Source organism: Drosophila tropicalis, unplaced genomic scaffold, assembly GCF_018151085.1.
Source record: "Drosophila tropicalis isolate 14030-0801.00 unplaced genomic scaffold, ASM1815108v1 contig_859, whole genome shotgun sequence".
Taxonomy (NCBI): domain Eukaryota; kingdom Metazoa; phylum Arthropoda; class Insecta; order Diptera; family Drosophilidae; genus Drosophila; species Drosophila tropicalis.
The window spans coordinates 8,043,508-8,061,171 of NW_027173353.1; the positions used below are offsets into that span (position 1 = coordinate 8,043,508).

At 32.3% G+C, this 17,664-nt stretch overlaps 2 protein-coding genes across 7 annotated transcripts in view; both read left to right on the forward strand.

Annotated features, from left to right (window-relative positions):
* LOC137582422 (IDLSRF-like peptide) overlaps positions 1 to 14,579 on the forward strand; it is a 43,355-nt gene extending 28,776 nt beyond the window's left edge. Inside the window, exons 2-4 of the mRNA XM_068296955.1 lie at positions 1,619 to 1,747; positions 6,908 to 7,106; positions 11,200 to 14,579. Coding sequence (XP_068153056.1) covers positions 1,619 to 1,747; positions 6,908 to 7,106; positions 11,200 to 11,347 — 476 coding nt within the window. The 3' untranslated portion in view covers positions 11,348 to 14,579. The remainder of the gene's footprint in view (positions 1 to 1,618; positions 1,748 to 6,907; positions 7,107 to 11,199) is intronic.
* A 1,513-nt stretch (positions 14,580 to 16,092) lies between these two features.
* Positions 16,093 to 17,664, forward strand: part of LOC137582953 (dystrophin) — a 146,840-nt gene continuing 145,268 nt past the window's right edge. For 2 of the 6 annotated variants that reach the window (XM_068297752.1, XM_068297753.1), the window contains exon 1: positions 16,190 to 16,326. In XM_068297752.1, the coding sequence (XP_068153853.1) occupies positions 16,206 to 16,326 (121 nt within the window). In that variant the 5' untranslated portion in view covers positions 16,190 to 16,205. Of the gene's footprint in view, positions 16,327 to 17,664 lie in introns of all 6 variants that reach the window. The other 4 variants (XM_068297754.1, XM_068297755.1, XM_068297747.1 and 1 more) reach the window with 3 other exon arrangements.

Consider the following 17,664-nt stretch of genomic DNA (forward strand, 5'->3'; position numbering starts at 1 on the left):
TTATTGTGAAGGATATAATTTGATAAGAAATATGCTTTTAAAGACAACTTGGCAACCCTTTCTTCTGGGCAAATGAAATAAAACTTTTTGCAAAACCAAAACTTGGTCTTAATTGGCGCCAGCCAAAAAATAATGGTTCAACTGATTTTACTTCCTTCCAAAACCGCACATAACCATAAAACAGAAATGTAAAACCTCAAAAACCGAACCCAAAAGCCAAATGAATATAAATATCAGACATGATGAACATGAGGTTGAGGGCAAGGCAAGGAAACCCGCGTTGAAAATGAAAATTGTTTCTCAAAAAAAAAAACAGTCCAGAGCCGACGCCACGTGCCAAGTCAAATAAAACCAATTTACACTCGGCGCAAAAAGAAAAAAAAAAACAACCAACAATATGGAGAAGGAAGAAAAAACAATAAACAAACGAAAAATTCAACATCAAAAATAAAAACAGGCAAAAAACGAAACGATAACAACAATGTTGAGTATGAAGGAAAATGGGGAAAAACTGAGAATGAGAAGTCTTGGCATATATAAAGCAAACAATAAATTCAATTAACTTGCATCTTGTGTTTGGGTTTCATTTTGATTTTCAAACGAGCGAGAAAGAGAAAGAGAGAGAGAGAGAGAGAAGAAAAGCGGCATTAGCGCCGCACAAGCCACATTCAAGGCAGGATAAAAATGTGAAAATGGGAAAATTATTAATTGCATTTTTTATTGCATTGCTCTCTAATTAAATTTTGTTTTCATTAACAAATGATTACAGCTGTTTTTTTTTTTGTAATTCAATTAACTTGATGGATAATTAATCTACATATTTATAATTGTAATTACGAAGTTATTAAATTAAATTAATCAATAAAGAAAACATATAAAAGTCAAACATATGTATGTATGTAGAAAATGCTTCATTAATTGAAAACGAAATTAAACAAATGGAAATCCATTTGAAAGTCCAAAGAACCAAATAATATCCTGCAAATGGCAAAGTTTACAGAATTCTCATACAGAATATTCGAAATTAAATATAAATTGTATAAATTACAATAAATAAGCGTATTATCCATTTCATTTACACCTTGTTTAACAAAAAATCTGTTGAATTATGGCCAATATAAAATATTTACAACAAATATCAAATAGTATAAAATGCATGGCAAAGTAAATCGGCTTAGCAACAAATAGGAAATACAAATACTAATACGATTACGTTTCACGTCCTTTTAGCCACAACTTTATCCAATCCCTTTCACCACTCTCTCTCCCTTTCGCTTCCACTCCCCATTTAAGCTATAAAAACCATGAATATTGTCGACATTGGGCTAAAATTGAAAAACAGACACAGTTATGCCCTTTTCCTAGTGGCCCAATTCTTTTCTTAACTCGAAGATTTTCAGTCTGAAGAATGTTTAGATCATAAATTTTACAAAAGCAATTCTCAAACTCACCAAATATTTAATCTTTTCCCTAAGAACTCACAGTGTCAAAGAAGAAATATGCCTTAAAAGACTTGGCTATTGATGTGGTTCTGCCTTTTTGCCAGCTTGTAAATTTAAAAAGCAAAAATTTGTTTTCTCAATGTCTTTTTCTCGTTTTTTTTCTTTTTCCATTACAGTCGCCTGTCATCCGTATGAGCCCTTCAAATGTCCTGGCAGTGGTAATTGCATTTCGATTCAATATTTATGCGATGGTGCACCCGATTGCTCTGATGGCTACGATGAGGATATGCGTCTATGTACAGCCGGTAAGAATCAGAAGATGAATTCAGTAGACGGAAAATTGCAAAATGCCCCCCACAAAAAGTCAGGAAAATTCATCAGAATTTCAATTAGGCTAACAGACACTGGTCTTGTGTGTGTGTGTGTGTGTGTCTGTGTGTGTGTAAAGTATCTAAGTCATGTCAAAAATGACTTTTATAGCCACTGGGTAAACGTAAATTAAAGAGTATGCAAGACAACATGTTGCATTTTACCAAACAATTTTGTGTTGGCTCATTCAGTTTTTGATCAAATTAGCTTAAAACTTCCGCAAAAACTTTGGTTTAGGTAAATTAAAAAGTTTCTTTCAACAAAGAACTTTATTTTACTACTTAATTAAGTCATCAAAAAAAGAGAAACTCGCATTTACTTTATACTGAAGTTTTTTATAAAAATTATCATTTACACTCATCATATAATTGCCCGTTGGAATCGGAAGTTTCAGAAGTTTCCTTGTACTTAGATATAGACCAGTAATAATTTGATCTCCCTCAGAATACTAAAGAATAGTTATTTGCGTTTTAAACCACTTTAAGATAGAATAGCTTACCACATAGGGACACGTATGATTGATGTTGGTAAACTCTTCGACAGCCATCTAAGGCCACATTTATGATCCATGGCTTATAGCCATTAGCTTTCTTTATCTAATTGTAAGAATATTGTAGATGAACCATAAATAACTTGCAAATTACTGACTATACCAAATTTATTCCCATTTCGGAAAACTTTTTGGGGCTAAAAGTTGGAAATTTGCTACATCATCCACAATCATTTCCATTAATCCCAACGGAAGTACCTTTACGTTAAGCCAGAAATTGTTTTTCGACTGATCGTTTCTTTGAGATCTATGTGATAACTTTGGAATTTGGAATAGTCATTAACAGCTATATTAAACTGATAGACAATAAATTTTAATTGACTTTTATCTCTTTTATCAACTTTTATCAATCTTGACAAAATTGGACTCAGTCATCAAATTATTATTGAGTAAAGCCACCATTGGTCCTTGTGCGGTTTCTACGAGATCTATTAGATATAGAAGTTCGATCTTGCGTTGATACATACATTGCTGACCAAAAATATATATGTATACATATTTACTTTATTTGGTCGGGAATGCTTTCTTTAATGCGTTGCGCAAGCCTGATTAACATGAGTTTACCTCTTTTGCAAGGACATAAAAATGATTTTATCGATTGTAAGATAAAGAAGGCTTTCTTTTTAGCCTTTAGAACATGAGTCAATTCTACTTTTAATAAATAACAAAGTTTTAAGTCAGGATTTTTTAAAACAATGGCACCAACTAATATTTATAACGGAGAGCAACTAATTCTCTAAATATATTCGTACATATTTCTCACTAGTCCTCAAAACCAAATTGTTTAAGCCAACTGGACTGCTTTAGTGGATTTATTAAAGAACCCTAAAACACATTATTTAGCGTAATTAGAAGTACTAACTAATTAACTAAGACATGTTCCATTGTAAGATAATCCCAAAAAAAAAACGCTGACTAAGCATCAAGATAATTTTCGGTTGCCTACATTTATGACAGATAATTGCTTGGAATTTTCCTCGCTCCTGCCCTCTCCTTATGACCAACAAACAACAGAATGATAAATTGCATCGACTCTACTCACTCACTCTATTTGGTTCGTTGATGCCTCAAAAACTTTGTGATAAATTTTAAATTTTCTGCAAAGGCTCCAGACAATGAAGCATGGGAAATTGGGCGTCTAATTTCGTTAAATTTCTTTCCTTTTTTTTTTTTTTTTTTGGGTTGGCAAACTTTAAGCAAACAGCAAATTGTTGCTGCTAATTGCCCTCTATTCACTCTGACTCTCCGAGTCCGGGCAGAGGAGGCAGTAACTGGGCTGGAACCGCCCTCCACTCAGTAGTCAGATAAAAGGCCAAAAGGCAAACTCGATGGCGTACAATGGTGTAAATTTTCTTCCTTCGTTGTGTTCATTGTGTTCCTTAATACAAAACAACAAGTGATAGACAGAGATAGCTAAATGAAAGAAAGAGATGGCGAGCAAGAGCGAAAAATAACTATTTTTCTACAATGAAATCATTTAGGAAGTGTCGGCATGTTGGTTTCAGGTTCTGCTGGCATGGCGAAATTTCTTTGATAAATTATGCTACAACTTGACTGTGGGTGTGGCTGCGCCTTTATGGGTGAGAGTATACTTATTTGAATGGCTGTCTCAAGTTACTTGGGCAACAGATGAGAGAGGCACAAAACTAAACGATAGAAGATAAATTTGTGCTTAGCTCAGCTTTTCTTTTAATTGCTTGGGCGAAGTTTTTTTCAAATAATTTTCATGATTTCTGCGGGTGGCTTAGAAGAATAAAAATCAAGCTCCTTTCCTCTCCAACCTCTACTTGAAATTTGAATTCCACTTATGCCTACTTAGACAAACAAAAAAAAGGGTCTCCGAAATACATTCAAAATACTGCAATAAAAATTCGAAAAAACTCTTAACTCATTGCACTCGAATACCCTGGGGAAATTAACATAATTTTGCATATATTTTATCAGCAGCAACAAAGCAAAAAAAAAAAAAGGAGAAGTTTAACCCGAACTTGAAGCTTTATCTTAACGGCTGATATACATCGCTGGAATATGTAACAAGTTAAAGGCAAACACACACAGAACAGGCGACAGGAGCACAGAGGACAGAGGCAGAGGCTTTACCCCAAGCGATAGAAAAACAGAGAGAAAAAATGCGAGAAAAGAAAAAGCGAAAAAAAAAAAAAAAAAAAAAGAATTGTTGCCAAACGGGACCATTTGCATAACAAATACTGTTAGTAACTGAATCAACACACACCCACACCAGTCACACACACACACACACACTCAAACACACACATGTGCATAGTGTGCCAGCTAGAGACGTGTCCTTGCAACCATTAAAAATGCTAACAGAAGCAACAAGCAACGGCAATAAGAACAACAACAACAACAACGGTCAGCATATGCACACACCAACACAAACACACACACACACACACGCAAACACAAGGGTTAACAACTAACAGTGCAACAGCCGTGTGAGGTTAAAGCCATGTCAAGCCAAGCAGTGGAAAGTCGTTGTCCCTTTGCGACTCACTGACTCACCAACTGAACTCAACTATAAAGTGTATGCCATAAAACAAAGGAAACAGAAGAGGAAAAAAAAAAAAAAAAACAAATAGACAACATGCCTGAAAAATCTTCAGGGAAAACACTCTTTGAATATGGAAATGGTTATGGATATGTAAAGGCGCTTAAGAGCGGCTAATGAATCTAGTAGCATGATATGAACTGTTAAGTGGCTTTAAAAACGAATCCAAAGTACTGTGTAAAAGCAGAATGTGGCAATTAATTAGTGATATATGACAGATTATAGTTTTGACTAGAGCTAAAGGTGATGGAACCAAAAAAAAAGGATATCAAAGAGTTAAGTCGATTCTTCATCTTCATTTATGCCCTACAAGTTTACTCTGAATCAAAAACAAGAACATGAAAATGACTAAAACGATTAAAGAGAAAATTAAAACTAAGACTCTTAAATCTTAGAATGAACTCTTTTTTGCTTAAGGCAAGTTAAATAGGTCAGTTGTCAGTGTATACAGAAGAAAAATAACAATTTAGGATCCAAGAAGCCAATGAATACATAAATATATTAATTAAAACACTTAATCCTTAAACGTTGACCGTTGAGTTAAGTCAAATTCGACTTAAGTTTAGTCAAATTGAATCTTGCTAAGTGTGGACTTGAATTTATACTACTATTTCCAGGAAAGGATCCAAAGGAGAATCCGCACCCTTTCGGAATACGAAAGCTAACAAAATCACAAACCATATTATTGGATTACCGTTTATTTTGTTTTTTACATCTTCTTTTTGACAACATAAAAAAGATCACGTACTTAGAAATGAATGCATTCGTCTTGTGACTCTTCTGACCCAAAAAAAAAGAGGGTTTGCTGATTTTGAAGGAAAAATTATCTCATTCCACTACAATTCCTTAGCCAATTTGCCAAACCTAATTGAAATATTCGATTGGGAGGTTTAAGGGTTTAAAGCCCAATGTGAATAATCTGAGGCTGTTTTTAATAAGCTTTATAGTTCCATTGATAAAATTTTGAATTCTATATACGTATATATATATATATATTTTGATCCGTGGCAGTGTTTGCGGTGAGCATGAAGCTAGGTTACAGGATCCTCAAAAGGATAATTCTAAAAGATAAAAGATGAGTAGTAATTAAAAAACTTTTTATTGAAAAAGATTGTAATCCAAGAAACCTGTTAATATTTATGACATTTACAATTGTATATATATTTTTTTTATGGTCAGTTAAAAGAGTTAAGAGTAAAAGCAAATACTTAAATAATGCAGAGGTTACGTACGAGTATCTAGGATCAAGGCTAGAGCTTTTGCTATTTATTATAAATTTAAGCACTTTGGGCATTAAAAAAAGGATAATAAGTTGTTCCCTACTTTATTGACACTTCCGTTTCCGTTGATGCGAAGAAAAATTAACTTTCTGTTGATTTTTTTGCTCCATTTTTATACGTTTCATTATCAAGTTTGCATGGGGATTTTAATAATTAATAGAGGGTTTTCCCCTCATTCCATTGTCCATGAGAAGCAACAATAAAAAACAGAATAATGTAAAATCTCGCAGGATATACAAATGGCACATTCTGGGTGTTTCATTTCCTGTAGAGTGAAAAGCTCTATATAAATAATTGATTAGCGGAATTTCATACATGCAACAGCAGCAGCAATCCCGAAAGGACACACAAAGGTTGTTTTTCAAATGGGTTTTTCTTGGAAAATAATTACAAAAAAAAGAGAGAGAGAAGAAAGGAAAACGAAAGGAAACCTTCAAATCTACAACCATGATTAATCGCAATATAATTACATTTGTCGTAAGGGGAAGCTCAATTTCCAGCTGATTGCTTTTAATGAATAAAATCAATTAATGCAAATATAATTAACGTTTTTAGTTAATATTGACCTCAATAGTTGGCTTATAACTACTTGAAAATTCGTACACGTGTTGTTTATCGTCCCCCAATCGGTAAACTAAATCTAATTAAGTATCAGCTATTTATAAAAGTTTCCATTTCTCGTCCTTTTTTTTTGCAGCCAAGCGACCACCCGTAGAGGAGACGGCATCATTTTTGCAAAGTTTAATCGCCTCACATGGACCCAACTATCTGGAGAAATTGTTCGGTAGCAAGGCACGTGATGCCCTATCCCCGTTGGGCGGTGTTGAGAAGGTGGCCATTGCTTTGAGTGAATCACAAACGATTGAGGATTTCGGTGCTGCTTTGCGTCTAATGAGGTAAGCCATACATCGCCATAGCCCAACCCCAACACACCCTTCCTTTCTCTCCCCATTGTATTGCTCTGGGGTGCAATTTATGGCAAACGCAAATCCCCTTTTCTTCATGTTCGTTTTTCTTTTCTTTGCTCTATAATTTAAATTTTATGCCCTGCAGTTAACCGAAACGAGAATACCATTGTATAAATAATAAAAGCTCTTAAATAAACTTACACCAACATTACCCGAAGCTATTTTTAGGGGTAACTCTTCTTTGTCCTTGACCAAGCTCTATTCTCTCTATCCTGTGCGTGTGTGTCCCTTCACCTTCTTCTTGCGGTTACTCCAAGGCACCCCACCTATCATAGAGAAAATAGACCAAAAAAGTGTCATGAAATTCTAAAATATGCTTACACTTTACGTGAGCTCTTTTATTTAAACAAAACACAAAAAGTGAAGCAGAAAAAATAAACCCTTTTTTATCCATGCCAGTCCTTTTCATTCTTTTTTTTAGGGCAAGTCCTTTACATATTCATTATGAATTGTATTTAGCATAGACAAAAGCATAGACCAAAGGGAAGACAGCTGCTCGGGCAAGTTATATGTAGTTGTTGTTGTTGTTGTTGGACCTTCGAGAGGGTTGCAAATTTCTTTCAGAAACTAAACTTCATTGTTAGTTGCAAAATGTTGACATTTCAATTTGTGGATTGCCAAAAGATAAACGAGTGCGAAAAAGTTCCATCTGCAACAATTGTATAAAAGTTGTTACTGGCAGTTCTCTGTTGACTATTACTCATATTTTATTTTTTGAAAGAATTTAAAAAAGGAAATGAGAAAAATTTACAAAAGTCATGAAATTCTAAACTCTTGAAATTCCATAAATTACATTTCTTAAGATTCTAAAAATATAGAACTATTCATGTGCTTTCTGGCTTCAAGGACCAGGACAATCCCAAATTTTTCGTTATTCTACTTGAGGGGGGACACGTTTTTCCCATTTAAAATTGCTGCACCAAGCAACTATTTTATGTTAATAGGATCAAATCAATGTCCTTGTTCTAACTATCTCGCTAGCTTTTAAAGCACATAGCCAACTGCTCCGTTATGGCCCATATAGTTAAAACAGTAAGGTATTAGCCATATAGCAGGATAAGCAAAAGCTAAGATCATCGCGCTTGTAGGAGCCTAACGTTAAGAGATTCATATATTGTTCTAAGAAGCAAAGAAAATTGATTTGGAATAATGTAAAAAATTCTTAAAAACTCTTAACTTTGTGAAACTTTACCAAATTTAAATTAAAGAGATATTTCTTTTTAATCCTTTATTCAAGTTATCTTTACAAGCAAGGCAAAGATGCTAATGAACAGCAAAATATTCTAACAAAATCTTATTTCTGGATGTACTTTTTTTGAGTATTCGAAAAACAAATATCTTAATTTTTACGGTAGCAAATAAATTTTTCTTAAATTTGTAAGAAAATGGCCACAATATAGTCTGAAAGTAAATATTAGAAATTCATCTTATGATTCGTGTCTAAATTCCCGAAAACTTATATTTTATACAGGCCCCGCGCTGGCTATAATTTGAGTACTTCTAGTCTTCCAGATCTAGGTGTTCATACGAACAGACGGATAAGGATACGGACAAAGCTAGATATGTAGAATATATGTTTATCCTTTAGGGGCCGGAAAAGCTTTCCTCGGCTTGTTACATACATTTTGCATCTTTATTATGGAGATCTTTTTTGGCTTCAAAAGCGCGCACAACTCCTTTATGACTTTAGCTTCTGTTCTAAAAGTTGAGTAAACTCTTTAAATAGTTCATAGAACTTTCTCCTGGCATATTGTCTAAGCCACAAGTCGATTTTTATGTCTGTTGGAGAAGCATTGAGTCTGTGTGGGCGAGAGATAGAGCGTGTTATAGCCATTCTGGGGAAGAACTTAAAGCCTTTTGCTGCGGTTAGCATGAAATTATACGCTTTTGCTTAATTAATCCCCACAGGTATCAGCTGTTGCTATTGTTGCTGCTGCTCTAGTGGTTGTTGCTGTAAGCACAACTTCATTATGATCATCATAATTAGCCAAGGCAGAAAACAACAGTGCAAAATACACATTAATAACATTTGCGTGTTATGCGGTTCAACTGAAGACGACTCCCATTTCCCCCGCACCTCTTTCGCTCTCCCACTCTTCCTCTTTCTGGCTTAGCCTGGCCCACATCTAGGCTCAAAATGGCATTATGGCACTTGTGCGATTAATTGCGTTGATGAAATTCATGTATAAGTATGACAAGGCAGACAGATAGACCTCATGTCCTTTTCCCCATGGCTAATTTATCAACTCAGTTGGGTAGCTAGTCTCGTCTAGCAGTCGAAGCAGCAGCAGCAGCAGCAGCAGGTGGGGACAACTCCAAAAAGGACTCTGGCAATTGTGTTTTGTGGTTAGTTTGCTTTTGTTTTGTATTAATTTAATGAAAATTTTCTTTTATCTTTCTGTGTCTGTGTTTTCTGTGTGGCTGGCTTTATGACATTTCTTTTGCTCTTAGCATTTTTAATTAAAATTGCTTTTTCTTTTCGAAATTTTACGAGTGCCATGAAATATGCAGTCAACCAGAAGATGACAAACACACATAAGCCTTTAATTATCTTTGTTTTCCTTATGGCGCATAGGATATATTATCCATACGCAGTGTTGTATTTTTTATTATAGACTCTTTTGGGGCCAGGTAATGAAACAACAAAAATTCACTCAAGAAAATAAAAAATATTTATTTTATAAATAGCAATTAGTAGGGTTTTTTTTTAACAATTATCTTTATTCTTCCTGCAACTTCTTATTGATAACCAAAATTTTCTATATCAATAGAATTGCCTATAAATAATACTTATCATTTTCAGGACTTGAAACTAAGCAACTAAAGATAGATAGAAAAGTTAAAAATGGTTTTTAACAATGCACATTCTGTAAATTTTATTGTGATGACTTAAAATATTAAAAACTACAATTTATGTGTGTTTTAAGCTTAGCAAAAGTTCAAATTTAAAAAGAAAATGGGATGAGTAAAGCGATTTTTTCTAGAAATAAATAATTAATAGAATGTCTGCAATGTGTTAACTGAATATATAATTCGCAAACTTTATGTTGCTTCCATACAAATTTATTATTCAAATTTTAACGTCAGTAATATTTAATATTTAAACTTGTAGAGTCAAATGAATAAAAAATGCGTTTTTAAATTGAAGGCTTTGATATCGCAGCTCCCAGAAATATTATTCGGTTATCCTTTGCATCGACAAGTTGTTTGACTTCCTTATAGTGGTTGATTGACATTACCTTTATCCTGATTTCATCCTCAATGGACTTGCGAGATATAGTTGATTGATGTTTATCTAAAAATCCCTTTCTCTCGACATTCTGCAGGATTTTCTAGGTTCTTATAGTAATATGGACTAGAATCCGGTAAAAAAAACACTGAAACTTAATCGCATCACTTTATTATCGGTGTCACAGATATACAGTGGTGGTCATGAATATAGGACGTCTTCAATTTTTGGCCTTTAATTATTATATATTACAAATGGTAGACGTATGAACTGTTTAAAGAAGTTATGGATCTAGCAAAACTAAGATAAAATACCACAAATTGCCCATTTATATTGGCAATCCCTGAACCACGAAAGAAAATGAATTGAATTTTCTGTCGAATGATATATTTTTCATTGAAATTGAATAGAATTTGATAATTTTCAACACCTCACAAAAAGTGTCCATTAAAGCATTCCCAATCTAACCATTTAAATAAGCCCCTTATAGGACCCTTAAATCAAACCATTAGCTGATTATAAACTTTTTGTTCCTTATTTTTTTAAATCCACGACCTTGCCAAAGATTGGGGGCGAGTTAGTTAAATGTACAACTAAACTTTTTATCCGTTGACCAACAAATGTAAACTTTTGGCCACTATTTAATGCGAATATTTCAACTTTTCCCCAAAGACCTGTCAGATTAGCATTTGGCATGTTTTGCTTGTGTTTGTTTGTGCGGTTAAATAGTTGATAAACCAAATTAAGAGGAAAAAAGTTTATGTAATGAATTTCATTTGATTTCACTTTCAGATCTGATTTGGAGCATTTGCGTTCGGTATTCATGGCCGTGGAGAATGGTGATTTGGGCATGTTAAAGTCATTGGGCATCAAGGATTCGGAATTGGGTGATGTGAAATTCTTTTTGGAGAAACTGGTCAATACTGGATTCCTTGATTGAGTAGCGCCAGATCCGGCTTCTGGATTTTATTATGCACATGCACAGCCCATTAACCCTAATTTCTATTCTTATTTAGGCACGCCCTATGATAGTTACAATTACTAAGAAATGGGGCGTTGACCAATGCTAACAAATTGATTTTCAATTTCATATCAGTTTCAGATTTGAACTTTATTTTCACTTTTCCACCCTCTTAAAAGCACTAACTTTTTATACTAAACAAAAATCATCAAAAAAAATTGCAAAAACCCAAAAAATCTCAAAAAAAAAAGTACACATAAAATATTACATAAATGAACAACAACAAAAAAACATTTAAATCAACTGCTTTCTACGCTATTTCCCAAAACGATAAAAACAAAAAAAAAGTAAAAGCTTTTGAAACTTTTCTCAAAATATCGTTTACTTCTCTGCTATCATAAAAATCTATTTCACAACACTAACAACAACAAAAACAAGAAAATGTGGAAGCAGGATCGTTCGGCAAAAAAAAAAAAAACCAAATGAACTAAATGAATAAACGACAAAAATCATGAAAAAAGAAACCAGCAAAAAAAAATCTAAAAAAAAAAAAAGAAAATGGTATATTTATATTAGTAAATAATTTTCTTATATGCATCTACATATATTTGTAACAAGTGATTTTTATTCAAATATCAATGTGAATGTTTCGAAAATGTTGCTTTAGATCGATCTCTCTACTTATAATATTCACACAGTCCCTACGAAACCAAAGGCTATCAGTAAAGAACCTTCCAAACACCCAAAAACCAAAACCAAAAATCGAACTATGAATGTAACAAGTCAATATAATGTGTGTAATATGTTTTACTTTTAGTTTTATAGCAAATGCAGCTAAAATTAGTCAATGTTGCATATATCTAACTAAGATCGAACCACATCGGGTTACTGTGCCATCTGAACTCTTGAGAGTTGCATAATTCACAAAATTCACCCACTCAAAAAACAACAACCAAACCCCCCCAAAATAAAGGCAAAAATTTATATTACATGTCTAGTATATATACTTATCTTAAGTGTAGTAAAAACTTTTTTCATATATGCTATCAACAAAAGAAAAACTAGAATTGATGTAGATCAAAGAGCAGAAGGAAAGATAAAACTACTTTACTCAATTTCAAATTCAAATTTCTTCAATTACAAAATACATAAATAAAAAAAAAAAAAAAAACGTATAGTAACCAAAATGATATAAAACTAAACTCAAAAAGTTTTCAAAGTCAATTTAAGTAAAGGAAATGCAAATTGAAAACCGAACAAAAAAGAAAACACAAGAGAAAACTGACCCAACGAATCTGCCAAGAGAATGCCTGAAATTGACTTTGAAAACTTTTGCAAAAACAAAGAAGAAGAAAACTTTTCGATAACTCTTAGACTTAGTTGAATATATAAGAAATCAAATTTTATATAAAACCAGAAAAGAGCACGGAATTGTTAAGAACCAGAAGACAAGTAACTAAAGTAGAAGCAGGCAGCAGGACGAAAAAGTTTTAAGAAATCGAACCCAACGTTGAAAGGAAAAAAAAAAAAAAAAAAATACTAAAACAACTTAATGGAGTTATAAGTACCTTGAATTAGCTGGTAGACAACAATTAAAACAGAACGAGAAAATTTTATTTTAACTTTTACTTTAAAAGCAGTAAACAAAAACAAAAACTAAAGCATAATTATTAATATTAGATGTCTATTAAAATATATTGAATGATATTAGAAAGAAGATACAGAAAACAAATCGAGAGTAACTTTGTGAACAAGATGAAAACGATCCATTGAACTATATATATATATATATATATAAAATATGATGATATGATACAGATATATAGAGAATATGTGTGTGTATAAGATGATGATGCCCCATGTAAATAAAAGAGAACAAACTACATATTCCATAATTGTTGATGCAAAACATGATATGAAATATGACAGAATCGATGATGACGACAAAATTGAGAATATAAAGTGATAATTTCAGTTTAAATTTTTGTGTTTTAACTCTCAAAACAAGCTTAAACAGGAATGTATTAAACAATTTTTTACAACAAAAAAACAAAACTATGTAACATTTATTTATATTCTTAAACTATTATATATATCTCTCTCTATACATGTACAACACATTTAACTCTTCAATGTTTCCTTTTAAGCATAATATTTTTGACAAATTTAAACAATATACAAAACTTAAAGAAAATACTTAAATATATATACTTACATACATACTAAATATTGTATTATGATAACATATAAGTCGATTAAAAAAAGGCAAAACGAAAAACTATATCGCATACATATCAGCAGATCTGCAAAAGAAAAACAAACCAGAAAACGAACATATATATATACGTAAAAGATATATATATGTATATACGATAAATATATATGCAACATATCAATTAACAAAAACGGAAAACATATCAAATATGAGAGAGCAAAATGAGAAAACAAACTAAAAACCAAATAAATCAAAAAGAAATAAAAAACTTATTATATTAAATGATTATATATATTCGAAAGAAAAACCTTGCTTAATTTTTCCAACAACAAAAATATATTATTATAATTTAATTATATAACTTTTTGTAACTTGTTTCAGTGTTTTAAAAACAAAACTGACCCATTGAACCATTTAAAATGCTGAAACAATTCTACAAAACAAAAATCCAAAAACCGAAACTACAAACAAATTTAAATTGTTTATTATTTTCTTTTATTTTAAATGTTTTTTTTTTTTTTGGTTTCCAAGAAGACCCCCAATCAAAGGGATTGAAAATATTAATGATATATATAAATATATAGCATAACCGATAACCACAAACAAAATCTACATATATCAGACAAAGTTAGGCAAACAAATGCAACACAAAGAAAATATATCGAATAACTCAGCAAATAAGAGTCAGAAAACTCTTCAAAAATCTTACAAAAAAACAACAAACTTAAGTTTGAAAACAAAAGCGTAAAGTATTAAAGAAATTAAGTAAACGAATTCCATACACAATTACCCAAAATAAAAACAAACAATGTTTGAAACTAGAAAGAACCGACAACACACCCGAAATCTACAATCTGCAAAACAGCAAACAGAATCTCTCCTCTATATGTATATGAAGAAAATAAGAAAAATGAAAAAAAAAAAAATGATACTTAAATAAAATTTTTAACATTCCAATGAAGTTATTTCTTTGGTGTGCTGTTTTAAACAACAAAATTTCTAAAGACTTTTTCTTAAGGTGGGAAAATACGATTAAATTTGAAGAACGAAATCATGGATTGGGGATCAGACATAGACCAGAGGATCATTTAAGGCACATATGTGTCCATCTTAAGGATATTTGTCTCTGCTTTCCTGTAAGTATCTCTTGTTACCTGTTATTTCTCGTAAGTAAACGAACACACAAATTTCCAGAATTTTTTTAATTGTGTTTAATTTTGTTCAAAGGGCTCTTTAGATCTTTAACTTTTCATCTTTGATTATCAGTTTTTCGCCTTACATAATAAGGCCGATTCCTTTAAAAACTAAAAAAAGGATAATTCACTTTAAGCAAAGACTAAATGGTAATTACTATAACTAAAGCTGGCTTGGGGTTAACATTCGTTAATTAAAAGTCTAATTTAAACGATTCTATTTTGAAAAGGCTATAAAAATGAACATCTTAAAAGTTAGAAGAATGTGAAAAATGTTCACTTTTCAAAAAATAATCTAAGTTTCGTTCGTTTCTTAGGACCGAACCCGAAATGGGGTGAAACTATTGACTTTGGTCATGTCCTTGTTTGAATATCACAGTTTAAGGATGAGTAGAACATCAGAACTTGAATATACTTTAATATAGTTAATTAAAATTCGCAAGGCATTCTGGAAAATTTAGATTCAAAAGTTTCTTGGAATTGCAACGAAAGGTATTAGAATAAAGGCGATCGACTAGATTTCTCTATCAATAAGGCTTAGAAATTACTTTCTTAAGGCATGTCTTTACTCATTCAGAATTGTAACTGTATTAAATGTTCAACTATTTCTCACTAATGCATTAATCAATTGAAAATTCTTTAGACACAACAAATGCGATAAGATAAGGAAAACCAAAAATGACATTTCTCTTCCATAGATTACTAAAAATTACTTTCTTTAGAAAGAAGAGTACAACAATTATACACTGAAAGAACAAAGGTAACTTCTGAAAACTTAAGGTGACTAACTCTTAGTCTACTTTTTAGTATTAAAAGCATGAACTTTTTGGTAATCGATGGAAATTTGACTTGAGTGAACTTTATTAATTTCTAATATGTAATTACTTAACCTTTTTGTGCAGTGTTAAACAGTGTTTAAGAGAGTGAAAGAGAGAGAGTGCAAATAAGCATTCGTTGTTATTTTCTTTATATTCTAATCAGTTGTACATTTGTTTTTATGATAGCCTTCATAGTATTTGCCAGTTGATTAGATTCAACAGTCAGCAGTTTGCCACTTGCTTTAGTAGCGTTTAAATTTTAAGCGTTTGCGGTTCGTTAGCCGGTTGTTTGAGGTGCCCAAAATAACTAAACCCGGTAAAACACAAAAAAACCAAGACAACAACCGCCCATGAAATTCTTTTTAGTGCTTCTATTTAATATTTAATGCCCACTTGCACTTTGCTCTAGACTCCCGTTGTGTCTGTGTGTGTGTGTGTGTGTTTGTGTTTGTATTTGTGGGTGTGGTTACGCCCTTGTGCCCTGAAAAAGTAAAAGTGCCATAAATCCCAGGCACTTGATACTGCAAGCGGATTTTACTAAGAAGAATTAGTTGGTTCTAAAGCCCAAAAGTATGCCATAGTGTTTTCTATGTATGTGACCCAATTACAAGATGCACGAACCAGATTATGATTCAGTTTACAGTGAAGAGGAGGAGGAACATGTGGATATTGTCGAAGATGCCTCAACGCCGCCCTTAATCAACTACGATGAATTTCTAGTTAAAAGTATGGGTGAGTCTCTTTAACACGATGTACGTGTGGGTTGGTGGTTGTGGTTGGGGGGATAGACCTGTCTACACTTGTTTTCTGCTTATCTGTAGTGTTTGTTATGGCTTTTCAACATTTTTGATATGAGTTTACCTTCTTCTTCTTCGTCTACTCTTTGGTTGGTTTGATAAAATGCCACTGCGGGCAAAACTTTTGCATATGACAGAAGAAAGAAAACGTTAACGTTAGGCCAAGATATGGCCATTTTATATGGCTAAGTACTTTTAAAGTTGTAACAATGTCGAAGCAATTCATTCTAGGGAAATTTAGAATCAGCTGGAAAGCTGTTTTTAACTATTTATATAGATGTTTATTACAGAGTTTGACTGTAAATGACATTTATTTGACTTTAATTTTTGTGCAAAGATCGATATATCAACTGAGATAACGAATTATTGGCAATTGCCAACCCCTATCCCCTGACACGGAGATCATTTTTCATGTAACACAAATAACTTTCAGGCTATTTTTAACCATAAGTTAACCGACATTTTGACTTGTCGGTTAGCATGACTAAGTACATAGTAATGTATTTAAACTTATGCGACTCTTTGCGTTTCTAAAGCTATCACATTAAGAATTTCAATATGATTCTTATAAAATGTTTATGATGACTAAACTAAACGTCATTACTTTGTAAGTAAATTATATTAATATCGCTCGTCCATATGGCATACGTCTAAAAGAAAAGAGTGCAGATTATCAACGGGGCATTGAACCGACATTCAACCCTTTTCATTAGCCCATTCTTCTGGCATAGAGTGTATCTTTAATTAATCATTCACCGTCTTCATAGATTGTTTGCTTCTTTTGGCCCTTTAATTAATTCCAATTCGATTTCAATTAGATTCCAATTCCAACTTCGCACGCTCTCTCTCTCATTCTCTATCACTCGCGCTCTATCACTCACTCTGTTGAAATCTCTCTTGGTTGGCTTGGTACAATGGACATTGGAACATTTAAAACTGGCCTATGGCTACACAAAACAAAATGAATGATAACATTCATTTGATTGACAATTTTCAAAAGGAAAATTAGATAATGAGCCTTACCAGAATTGTAGTGTAACAAAATGTATTCCAATGATAGAGGGAACTGATTTATGTTGTACCTGCTGAAAACCCTTTCACTTGCAAAATTTTTTTAAAACCTTTCAACAGTTTGTTATTAACCTATCACCTTGATCTTACTAGTATTTTAATATACATAACTCCAATGTATGTATACATACATATGTATGTATTACCCAATTGAAAGAGTCCAAAACCTAAAAAACTTTAATAACAAAACCTCTTTTTCGTC